The sequence below is a fragment of the Acartia tonsa genome, chromosome 9, assembly GCF_053477335.1.
Source record: "Acartia tonsa isolate MP-2025a chromosome 9, ASM5347733v1, whole genome shotgun sequence".
Classification (NCBI taxonomy): domain Eukaryota; kingdom Metazoa; phylum Arthropoda; class Copepoda; order Calanoida; family Acartiidae; genus Acartia; species Acartia tonsa.
The window spans coordinates 48,200,873-48,213,297 of record NC_137268.1 but is presented as its reverse complement, the minus strand read 5'-3'; the positions used below and the strand labels follow the sequence as shown (position 1 = coordinate 48,213,297).

The 12,425-nt window shown below is 36.4% G+C and overlaps 2 protein-coding genes across 2 annotated transcripts; both read right to left on the bottom strand.

The window, feature by feature from the left end:
* Positions 1–2,451: 2,451 nt before the first annotated feature.
* On the bottom strand, positions 2,452–5,436 carry LOC145329109 (uncharacterized). Its single transcript, XM_080173150.1, has 3 exons — positions 4,781–5,436; positions 3,244–4,470; positions 2,452–2,990 (listed from the first exon to the last, which is right to left on the bottom strand). The coding sequence occupies exons 2-3, from the start codon at positions 3,887–3,889 to the stop codon at positions 2,845–2,847; spliced, it is 792 nt and encodes a 263-aa protein (XP_080029276.1). The 5' UTR covers positions 3,890–4,470; positions 4,781–5,436; the 3' UTR covers positions 2,452–2,844.
* Positions 5,437–5,772: 336 nt separating this feature from the next.
* LOC145329108 (uncharacterized) lies at positions 5,773–11,838 on the bottom strand. The gene is made up of 6 exons (XM_080173149.1): positions 10,629–11,838; positions 10,190–10,364; positions 9,170–9,722; positions 7,141–8,679; positions 6,596–6,912; positions 5,773–6,366 (listed from the first exon to the last, which is right to left on the bottom strand). The coding sequence occupies exons 1-4, from the start codon at positions 10,707–10,709 to the stop codon at positions 8,520–8,522; spliced, it is 969 nt and encodes a 322-aa protein (XP_080029275.1). The 5' UTR covers positions 10,710–11,838; the 3' UTR covers positions 5,773–6,366; positions 6,596–6,912; positions 7,141–8,519.
* Between the last annotated feature and the right edge of the window lie 587 nt (positions 11,839–12,425).

The window sequence follows — 12,425 nt, the reverse complement described above, 5'->3', positions numbered from 1 at the left end:
TTGAGCCTACTGCAACAACCTCATAATGACCCGTGTGGTTTTCAATTATAATGGCAAGTTTGGGTAATATTATTCCACATGGATGTATCCGAATTTCCTTACTTGCATTGCCGTCATTCTTGCCCTCAATGTCCTCAACCTCCAAAATTTCGTCACTCTCGTTTCCGTCATCTTCGTTATCCACCTCGAATGATGGTTCATTTGAGTCCAGCTGTAAACTTCTCTTGGTTTTTGCTTCGGCTTCCAATGCGGTTTGCCTTCGCTCCCGGTTCTTCTTTGGAATGATCGGCACATCATCTAAATAATTATTATAGTCATTATTTCAAATAGTATAAATGTTACCCAACCCCCCCCCCCCCCCCCCTCCAAGGAAATAGCTTAAAATCACCGCAGGACCAATACACAGAAGAGTAGAATCCGATCTCCAGGACACAATTAATACCATAAAAAACCTAGTTTTTACCACTTTTATGGTAAAATTTTACCAGCCTATACGATTTAAAAGGTGGTAAAATTTTACCGTAACCTCGATCGATTCAGTGGTTACTGAGATCTTAAGCTTCTGACGGCCGGACAGACATTAAGCTACTTAGTATTATAGATAGCGGCTGCGCCCATACAAATTTTAGCCTAAAACCCTGTCAGGGCCTGTACGAAGTTTCCCTTAAAACAAAATTAATCCACAGGGTTTTTATCTAAGACTACTTCTCAACTAAAATATTAATAAACTTAAATTTAGGTGATACAGTTCCTACGTTTTTCAAACTATAAATAACAATACCTTCGGCATCCTCATCATTCTCATCACTGCTGCTTTCCTCCACGACACTTGTTGCCTTTCCAGTCACCTGTCTCTCGTTACTGTTGCCTGTAAATAATTAATTTATACATTAATTTTATACGTTTCCAAACAAAAAGCAAGTACTGAAAACATTTTTTCCACCCCCCCACCCCCCCTACTTGGTGGAAAAAAAATTTTAAAAGGAAATGTGTTGTAGGAGGGATAGAATAAATAAATCATAGAGTTCTTTAAATATTTTTCAATTTTCCCCCTACTTGGTGAAAAAAAACTAGGGGGGGGGGGGAAGCAAAATTTAAAAAAAATTAGTAGCAGAGGAAAAAAAATCTTGTGCAGTATATACACAATACGAGGAAAGATAAAACTTATAAATAATAATTAATGTTCAACAAATATGTACCTGTGATTGAATTATTTCGTCCATAAAATTCTTTCTGTCTTTGCAGTGGTGGAAAGTTTGGTGGTTGTTCATCATCTTGCATTGGCACTGTATCATCAAGATTTCCCACATTTTGGCCCTCATCGTCTGTTTCACAAATAATTATCTTCTTCGACTTTTTCGAGCCCTTTCCTTTTCCATGCTTCTTCCTTTTGGAGCTTGTGATGTTTTCAAATACATTTACTTTGGGTTTATTATTGGACTGGCTGTTGACAATTGGATCTTCATATAACCTACGTGGCTTTACTGGTTGCTTTACTGGTTCTGGAGTTACTGCTGGATTCTCCGCGGGTGGTATGCGTAACTCATTCCCAATCTGATCATCATTTGAATTCATTTCAACGTCGTCGCCTCCGTCATCAATTACAAGCTCCTCACCATTGTTGCTTTCTTCATCAGCAATGTTTTCCATACCATTTTCTTCAACAGCATTGCCTTCAGCATCACTGTCTTCAACAGCATTGCCTCCACCATGATTGCCTTCACCATCATTTTCTTCACCATCAGTGGATTCATCAGCAGTGGAATCATCAGCAGTGGAATCATCAGCAGTGGAATCATCAGCAGTGGATTCATCAGCAGTGGTGTTCATTCTTCCGATCTTTCTATTTCTGGAAATTTTTGTTGCTTTCTCACTGGCATTGTGAATCTTTGTCTGTTCTTCACTCATTTCTGGTTTCAAATTGTTTGTGGCGTACGAATAATACATTACAGCTCTTTGTATAACCTTCTTATCACTATGGACTGTCTTGAAAAATTGCTTGGATTTCTTTGCATTCCCAATGTCTGCATAATTTTTGATCTGAAATGTAGTACTCGACCTGTCATTGTTTCTTTTCAAGTAAATCTGGTTCTTTCCTTGAACTTCGTGGGGTAAGCAACCCATTGAGTGGGCACCTAACATGTAGTAAAATTTCTTGTCTTCGGCTGTAACACCTGGTGTTGAAGTTGTGATTGTCTTCGGTTTAATACGCCGCTTAATTCTTTGTATCTCTGCAGGGGCCAGATACAATTCACACATCTGTAAGGCTGATCGTTTCTGTGGCTTTTCCTTCTTGTCTTTCTTGTCTTTCTTGTCTTTCTTGTCTTTCTTGCCTTTCTTATTGCTTGTCTCCTTGCTTGGCTTGATTTCAAAAACCTGTTCGAACTTGTAGAGGGGGGTTGACAATGCGCGTTCTTGTTTTCACGTTACCAGCCCTCGAAATAACCTCCAGCAGACAGGATCCTCATTAGCAATCATATAATCTTCGGCCCTCTTCATATTTTCACAAAAACCAGTCGCGTCCTTTTTAAAAGTGTGTTCGAAATTGCGCTTGAACCTAGATAAAAAAAGGGTTTATATCAAAACAGTCTCAATATATAACATATAACATATATCAAGAAAAGATGAACTAAAAGTCTTGCCACATAAAAAAATACATGGTACAAAATTGAAATTCTTTGAAACATATGCCATAGAAATGTAGTTTAACAATTTAACAAGAATACAATATGCAGTTAACATTTCGTGAAACTACTTTTTTAACTAAAGAACATTGAAATGCATTTTGTGAAACTACCACTTTCACATTTAATAGACGCGGAATAGATGCGATAAATAATTGAATTACCTACAAGCTTGTATGTGGTTCCTCACTAGAAAAAGGTCGCTTGAAGACACATAGGTTCCTGTTCTCCACAAATTTGGTGGGATAGCTTCATGTAGGTACGTCTCGTTAAGCACTAACTTACAATGATCCAAGAAACGTTCCACTGAAATAATAATGAAATTTTCAATTAACTATGCATAGGTACATGTTTATTATTGTACCAGGGGTGTATATTCTGCACAAGATTTATTTTCACAAATAAAATATATATATAAAAAGATTATTGTACATGGTCACCTGCTAGCAAGAATAGGAATGCCCCTTTTATTCGGTTTATTTCCCTTGCCCCCACCTCCCTTCTCCCTGTTTTAAACGTTTTCTCATCATGTCAAATTTACAAAATAATATTTACTTACCAGTTTCGTCATCAATAAGTTCCGGAGCAGTCCAAAAGGCAGCGGTGATGCGGGCGTCAAAGGTGAACTGCTCGAACACGACATATAGGAAGGTTATGATGTCTCGGCATACTTTCAGTAAGGTTTGCCAGCCTTTATCCACTTTCAGTGAGTCTTCGAAATTTTGGATGAAAAAGACAATTTCTTCTCTTCGCATATAACCATCTTTTTCCAAGGGGTCATGGTTCTTTATTCTTTCTTTGTAAAATTCTGGTGAGAAAATACGGTCCACGACAACATCCTGATTCTCACTAGGCCCTTTATTCGCCTCCTCCTCATCAAGCTCATCCACATTGGTCAGTCTTCTTAGATCAGTCACCAAGGTTTCCACTATTTTTCCGGTTTTCTTCATTTCTGTTGTCAGGGTTACAGTATTTTCAGCCATATCTCTTGATACACTGTCTTGCAGGTCTTTGATTTCATTCTTCACTAATTCATGGTTTGTGGACGTTTTGTTTACCAAGTTTCTGATGGACGCATTAATGGGCTCTATTTGATTTTTCATTTGTGAGGTCAAGAAAGTACGTAGCTGCTGAAATTGGTTCTGAATTTGGTTCATAACGGCCCCGGTGAACAAATCCTTAAAATTAAACATATTAAACCACATATTTTCAAGTCTTGGTATTTTAAAAACTACGTGGTAGAAAAGAAGACTATCCACAAACAAGAGCAAGTGATCCTAAGCATCTTCCATCATTTTTGGACTTTGACAAACAAAAAAACTTGGTAAAATTTGACCAACTTTTTGGTAAAAATTGACAAGGTAAATTTTTAGGCTAAGTCCAGATTTTTGGACTTTGACCAAAAAATCAACTTGGTAAAATTTGACCAACTTGTTTGTAAAAATTTACAAGGTAAATTTTTATTGGTCAATGTTTACCAAAAATTTAGTCAAATCTTACAAGTTATTTTTTCCAGGCTAAGTCGATATATATCCTAAATAATTGTAATTTGTATCCTCTGGATGACAAAATGAAATAAAAATAATACCTCGCTTTCTTCCATCTCACCAGAAGGGCCAGATGATCCCTGGGGTCGTGATGACTGGGACTGGGGTCGTGATGATGTTGCAGGAGGAACTACAACTCTCGCGGTCCGTTGATTCGCGGAGGGGTGCCGTGCCCGTGGAGATGGAGGTGGGGTAATATTTATTGGCCTTATTGGAGATGTTGTGGTTCTAGTTGTGTTCTAAAAATAATATAGATAATTATTGTAAAGCATTACTTACCGAGGATTATAGTTTTAAACAACACCGGCATTATCCTAATTTTTTTCTTCTATTTTTTAAAACTTTACCCTACCCCCCCCCCTCTCCCGACAAAATGACTGTGTTAGGTTAGGCTAGGTTAAGTTATATGGTTAGAGGGACCCAATTTGTTCAACGGTTAACGAGATTTGTTGGTACAAACCCACAAACAGACATCATGTTAGTAAGTTTAGTTTAACAACAAAACACCAACAAACCAAAAACCGATAACAATAAAACTTAAAATCCTACCTTTGCTGTTGTACCTTTGCCACCTCCAGTAGATTTGTTGCTTCCAGGTTTGGCACTTGCAGCTTTGGCACTTCCACCTCTGGCACTTCCATTAGGTTTGCCACCTCCAGTAGGCTTGTTGTTCTAAAGCAAGAAATAATTGTTGTATTTACAATGCATAATAAGATATTAGATAGCAGTGGCTACGCCCCTAGAATTTTAATTACTAATATCAAATGTTAAACACACTGTGGAAAATTAATAAATAATTATACTTGGTCAATAATCTTTTGTGGTCTGTTAAGCATGAACCGATAAGGTTTTCCTTTCGATCCGGTAACATGCGAATTTATAAGTTTTAAGAGCGAAGGGTAGCAGCAATTTGTACAATAGTAAATTAGGCCTTAAATATAATTTTTACCTTTACAGAACTAGCACTCTTTCCAGTCCTCGTCATTTTGGGATCTAGCTTGGTCAATTGCCAGTCGAAATTACGCTGTTGTATCCAGGTCGTTGGCATGGGCAATTTGCATAGTTTTAAATCTGAAATGTGTAGACAGAAATTAAAATTTTATGTAAAATTAAATTAAATTGCAAACATGTACTCTTTCAAATTACAGACTAGACTTATAACACTTTAACTTCATACCCATCGATGGCCAAAAAGGTAGGGTTTTGCTAAATAAAGTTGACATGCCTTTTTTAAAATTAGCTATAAAAAATAATTTTAATGAAAAAAATATTTTAAAGTACATTTCACATAAATTCCAAATAAAGAGGGAAGGGCCTTCAGTTGAATTTTACAACATTTTACATACATATTATAACAAAAGGGGGGGGGGGGGGAAGTGACACTTTTTGAAACCAAAACTAAAAGTCAAAGGAACTGAACTAAAGAAACAGTTACAGATCTGTCATTTTGCATGGCAGTTGTTTTATAAGGGTACAATATGGAACTTTTAGTTTTGGTTTCAAAAAGTGTCATTTCCCCCCCCCCCCCCCTTTCTCTGCTTTCAATGTACAAAATTAAATTCCGATAGGAATTACGATGGAGACATCTTGATGCAACAGGTGTACGGAGATATGTGCTACTCTGTACTTCAGTAGGTTGGAGGCTAGTTGTGTTGGAGGATGGCTATAGTCTTCGGGATCGTCAGTCTTGCCTACTCCTAATACCAGGGGTGTATATTTTCAGTGTTTAAAACCATAAAACTTAATTCATATTTCCTAGACCCCCCCTCCCCCCTTTACCACACTCTCCTCCTGGCATGATAAGAGAATTACAAATAAATTGTGGTAGGTTAAAAAGGAATTAGATGAAATGTATAGTTCATGAAATATTTCTATACAACAATTAATCATGTGCAAAATATACACCCCTACCTATTATTCTGGAATCTTCAGGAAAGGTGTATGCCGGAAAAAATGTCCTCACTTTATGGACCAACCATACTGTTTTATCACGACGGCAGTCTGGGACAAAGTAGAGGTCTTGGCAGTCTGTATAGAATTGATTACTTTCGAACTTTCGTTTGTTGGCATTCCTTTTTCCCCTGACAGCCAGCTTTTCATTTATGTACGGTTTCACTGTGTGAAATATCAACAATCTAAATATGTCATTTATGTCATTAATGGCTGTTAAACGGAAAGGTATGTTGCTGGTGAAATCGTTATAGCTTAAGTGTTTGATCAGCAATACACGGAAAGAAAGTTATGTTACATTTTTAAAAATTACATTAAAATTTGTAAAGAGTGGGGGGGGGGGGGGGAGAAGTGACACTTCTTGAAACCAAAACTAAAAGTCAAAGGAACTCAACTAAAAAAAAATAGTATTACCTGTTTGAAACCTCTTTAAGGCCAAAATTATATCCTCGGATGTAAGTTGATATCACATGATTGGCACTTTCGAAAGCATAACAACTGAACGCCATGGATGGTCCAAATCGGCGGACATGTTCCGGCATATGGTAAAGCATGTGAGTATTGTAACTCAAGCACGATTCGCCGTACATCTCCGCCAATTTTGAGTTCAGGACCATTATCATGGTCTTGAGCTCAGCCACACGTTCAGTTGTTATATGCTCTTCGAGACTGCGCAATATGTGGAATAAAAACTTGCATATCAGACGTTGTTCATCTTTAAGATTTGCCAACTGGAAAAAAAAAACATTGTAATAATTTAAGGTAAAACTAGCTCTTTCGCCCCTAGCCTCTAGGGGCTTCGCCCTATATACTTATTGGAAGTCCACCCTCCTCAATAGAAATATATATATAATATAGCACACGTGCGCAAATTTAAAAAGAATGTTATTGCTATACAATATAATGAAACTGAAATAAGCTTTAAATTCTAAAAAGATTATAATATGGTAAAAACCTACCTCTGCATAAAATATCATATGGTAGAAGCCCAGTACTTTGAATTCAGAACTTTTCAAATTGAGGGCTAGCTTCTTCTCTGTCAGGCGCATGATGGACGTACGGGGAACGCGATCAAAATCGCCAACAAGCTTCAATTGATCGTTGATTTCATCTATAATTGGAGTTACTGCAGTTCATGGTAAAATATGGGTGATAAGGAGAAAATTTTCAAAATTTAAGTTCTTTAAACTTTTCAAACTAACACTCTTTTAAGCGGCATAACAAGGCGTACAAATAATGTGTAATAGACATAAATCTAAAAATGCAGAATTTTATCGCAGTGCCGAGAAATGCGCGAAGAAAACACCTATTTTACGCGTCATTTCTTTAGTCAAATGCAGTACATCCCTGTAATTCTCTCCATTTGAACTAAGTCTTCTTCTTCCAATTCTGGATAACTATTACGTCCTTTCTTCAGGTACGTCATCACTTTCTTTACATAGCCCAGGTGCAACGCGTGCATCGGATCACTGGGGGTATCTTGTATTAAATCCAAGCTCGGGTCAAGGTCAGAAAAACTGGTTTTCATGTTCTGATTATTTTCCTCTAACTTGCGGAATTTCTCGTCAGACCTCGGCGTACCCATATTTTGACTGTCACTGGGGTAAAATACATTCATTGATTCAAACAATACCAAGTTCTTTTGACGGAGATAAGTCTGTGAAAAAGCCATCCCTGGAAGGTCACAGTGTGGGCATCCATTTTTTGATCCATGGCCAAGAATGCCGAATACATCGGCTCTGGCAACGGCATCGTGGATGATGGTTCTACATTGAAAGGTATGTCCAGGTAATCCTTCTTGAATTAGTTTGTTGATGAATCGGGTAACATTATCCAGAAAGTTGTAACTGTAGGGACGCCTCCTCGTCTTCTCAAATATGCTGACTGGCAATATAACACTGAAATCCTTGTTGAAGAATAACCTGAAATAATAAAGAAGAATTAATAATAATAGCATTTAATACCTTAGACTTAAAATTGTAGTCACTGATTTATAAAACGTAAAGGCTGGTAAAATTTTACCGTAAAAGTGGTAAAAACTAGGTTTACTTATGGTATTAATTAAGTCCTGGTATACAGTAAGACAGATTTTTATATATGTATGCAATAGAAAAAAGTATCAATTGTAAACTTAGTTTTCTTTCTTATTTGTTTATTGAATGGTTTCCTAAACTTTGGCTTTAAAAATCTGGGCTGTCAATTGATGTAAAACAAATATTTTGATATCCTTTGAAATATAGGCTGCCAATCCTAAAAAATATTTTTTCGAGGGTCATGCTGTATATGAAAAGAACTTTATCCCAACCCAACCCTTTCAAATCCACAATATATTAATTACTTACCTAATCCAGACAGTATAATAGGAGATATGAGATCCCTGAGCTGCTTTCACTCCGTCGCCCGAGATGTCAAAAGTTATATGATCATCAACGGCCTGTTGTCCATTCAACCGTTTAAAGTCTGTGATGGCGTCTTGGAGGATCTCATAGGTAGGGAATCTGGAAAAAGAAATATATTTTTAACTAAAACTTGCACAATTCAAAGAAATTTTGCACCATCGGGCTCCAAATAATATTACGATGAAAAGTAATGGAACAAGGATGACAACATCCATAAAAACCAAAGCACTGTAACGGTACGACAAACGGACATTAACAATTGTGAAGTATCTGAACTGAATTTAAAAATATTAAAGTCGAACCAAAATTGAATGAAAGTAAATTTGTTAAAAAAAAATACTTCAAGAAGGATAAGGTTTATGCACATACTTAAATTTTAAGGAATTAATTATAGAGTGGCTTCGCTTATAATATTGTTCTCAAGTTGTCGCAGGAAGCAATATACCAAAGAATGATCAAACTGATAATTAGAACACTTGAAAGTTTGTTGTTAAAAAAGGAGAAAAATCGACATGTTTAGAATGGACGTACGGAAATTCTGGTAATGATTATAGAAATGCTACGCTTTCTAAATCGTATATAAACATACCTGCACTCAATCAGTGAACCAGGAGCATTTGTAGGATTATATTTGTTTTCTTTGATTTCAACTTTGTATTTGGGTTTGAATAATGTATTATATGACGGAAATTTGAAAATACACGAGCGTTTCAGAATCGCCAGGATGATTCTAACTTTGTTGTGAGAGATGGGGTTGTCTAGAACACAAACGCTTCTGAAATCATTAACAATTTCTTTCTCAAGTTCTGTAAGATGTTTGAAGCGATCCCCGTCATGATCGCCATCAGGTTCGCCATCAGGTTCGTCATCAGGGTCATCGTCATCATCTGGGTCAAAATAATCTTCAGGTATATCAAACAATTCGACGTGGTCCCAGTCCTCGGCATCTTGAATGCTGTCATTGTCTGCATCATTATTATCGTTGGTATTATTGTTGTTAATATTGTCTACAACAATATTAATGTAGTTTGTTTCTTCAGGATTGTTATTTAATCGCTCCAAAACTTGGTTTGCGTAGCATTGATAACATATACTTTCGGTTTCCTTTGTGAAGTTGGTATTGCAGCCTGTACAAACTTTACCTAAAAAAATACGATGTTAAACATGGTGTTTTATAGTTATAAACCTTCCCGGGACCTATGTGAAGGTACCCTGTAAAGGAGAACCCAATCGGTTCAGCGGTTAGCAAGATCCTTTTGAACAGACACACAGACATCCTGTTACTTTAGTATAAGGATAATGCCGTAAAGAAAAACTAGTCAAATTAGAAAGTTAAAAAATTAAAAATTCCAGAAAAAGTAGATAAATGTAGAGAGTGGGTGAAGGTGGGTTAGGTTAAGGGATCCCATGTAGAATATACACCCCTGGAACAAGGATATCTTGAGACAAACTTAACTAACGTTTGATCAAACCAATTGTTTGAAATTTAGATTGAAAGGAAAATAAAAAACAAAAATTGGGAGACAATGTTTGTGGGAATTTGGACAAACAAACAACAAACAGACAGACCGACATCGTTCTACTTTATATTACAGATATTGTAGGTTACCTTTTGACGATGCAGTTTCGTTCTCATATTCCACATCCATCAAATCCTCCTGCTGTTCTTCTTCTAGTAATGGCTGACTGTCTTCACTTTGTTGATGTTTCTTGCGCCAGTATTTACTTCTGGCTCTCGTTGCATTACAGAAGAGTTTTCTTATGGACCTCAGTTTATGCTGCAACTGGAAAAAGATTACATAATTAGTGAATTACTTATTTAAAATAATATAGGGGACTTGTTATGGATCGTTATTTGGGCAAGCTACACGTGTCAATTGATTACAGTACATATGACTATACTGGTGTAAGAGCAAGCATGTTTATAGTGCGCTGACTGCAAGTGAAAAATAGAAATTAAAGTCGAGCATAGATTATACTTTAAGTACAGTAATGAAAAGTAAGGTCTCATCTTAAATATGTAGAAATAATTAGTTGTAAAAAGTCACCTGTACATTTTTCCTCTTATCTCCACTTCTTATACGCTTCAGTAGAGCTTTAGAGAGTGTACCAATCAAATTGTCTCCCATTTCAATAACGTCTAACAGGGGTGTATAGGTAACTCCTGAAATAAGAAGTATATGTTATAATCAGGGATGTATATTCTGCATGGGATCCCCTGCTCAGGGGGGGGGGGAATAAAAAATAAGTGGTTGGAGGAAAAAAAAATGTAAAAATTAAGAAAACTGAAAACATTTTTTCCATTTTGCCCCCCTCCTTGGTTAAAAAAACTAAAAAAATGTGTGGTAGGAGGGATAAAATAAATGAAATATAGAGTTCTTTAAATATTTTTCTATTTCCCCCCCTACTTTTTCAGAAAAATCTAGGGGGGAAAAAAAATAAAAAATTTTGTAGCAGGGGAAAAAAAATAAATCTTGTGCAGAATATACACCCCTGGTTATAATAATAAGGTTATTACTTGTTTACATATAACGAAAGAAGGAGAAAGCAAAAAAGGGGGGGGGGGGGGAGTGACACTTTTTGAAACCAAAATTAAATGTCAAAGGAACTCACAAAATAAAGAGTTAGAGTTACAAACATAAGAAAATACCCTTATTTATTCTTTGATTGTCTATAAAATTAATTAAACTTACCTATCAAAATTGTGATCCAATTATACATACGTCATCCAGCGTTGGTCTGACATTTTTTTACTTTGAAAAAAATAACTATATACAATATATACATAAAATTTTGTTTGTTCCAGTCCTGACCTGGATAATACCTATATAAATTTCCTGCCTTCCCTGAAAAGCCGACGAACGCATATATAATCGAGCCCCACTGGTCGTGACTTTTGCAGAATTCTGCAGTTGCATGGAGTTTTATTATAACAACAATGTTGAACCCAGAAAATTTGTTAATTTGCTATAAAATAAATAATAATAAATAATATAAAACAACATAACAAAAATATCAAAAAACAAAAACAAAAAATAAAACATATCAATTAAGATCTCCTAGAGAGCTATAGCCAGAAGCTTAAAAAACTGTACACGTGCATACGTAATCGTCGGCTTTAGGGGTAAATAATGTTTATTAATGTTTATATGCAGGAAATTATATATCTGCACGACCAGTGGGGCTCGATCACTGTCACCATGGGTACTTAATTCTAAAATATATGGGCGCTGCAATCAAAGAGAGGTTAACGTAAATGTTCTGAAAGAACAAATTGATGTTATCCTCTTAGGAAATACCCCCCCCCCCCCCTAGAAAAACGGCGCCTGGCCTCTACCTAGCCGTATAACTTAACCTAGCCTAACCTAACCCAGCAATTTAGTTTGGGGGGGGGGGATGGGGAGTTAAATAATACAAACAAAATTTTCTAAGAGGATAACGCCACAAATTACAATTAAAATTCGCTTTCAGCATGGATATCCGGAGGCTGGATGAAATCGCCGGCGGCGAGCTCGGCTTCTCCTAGCTTCTCCTTTCTCTTCCCTGAAAGGAAAGAACATTGAATTAAAAATGAGAAAACTAAAGCGTTTTTTAATGAAGAAACTCAAAGAATTCTGAAACATTTTTTGGTTAAAAACAATTTTTTCCCCTGCTACAAAAGACAACTAGCCATGAACAAGAGCAGGTGATTTGAAGCAACTTCCATCATTGATCCACTTATTTCTTTTTTCCCCCTCCCCTCCCCCCCCCCCCGGAGCAGAATATACACCCCTGCAATAATTTCGTAGTTTTTACCTTGTTACTCTGGGTTTTATTTAGAAAAAAGGGCTGACGTTGGTGAGGAA

Excerpts from the sequence above, each read along its gene's own strand:
- LOC145329109 (XM_080173150.1), bottom strand. The coding sequence starts at position 3,889 with ATGTGGTTTAATATGTTTAATTTTAAGGATTTGTTCACCGGGGCCGTT. Across the intron at positions 2,991-3,243 it reads ACTTATTGATGACGAAACTG|TGGAACGTTTCTTGGATCAT; the intron begins GTAAGTAAATAT and ends TTATTATTTCAG.
- LOC145329108 (XM_080173149.1), bottom strand. The coding sequence starts at position 10,709 with ATGGGAGACAATTTGATTGGTACACTCTCTAAAGCTCTACTGAAGCGT. Across the intron at positions 10,365-10,628 it reads ATAAGAGGAAAAATGTACAG|TTGCAGCATAAACTGAGGTC; the intron begins GTGACTTTTTAC and ends ATCTTTTTCCAG. Across the intron at positions 8,680-9,169 it reads GGTTCACTGATTGAGTGCAG|ATTCCCTACCTATGAGATCC; the intron begins GTATGTTTATAT and ends TTCTTTTTCCAG.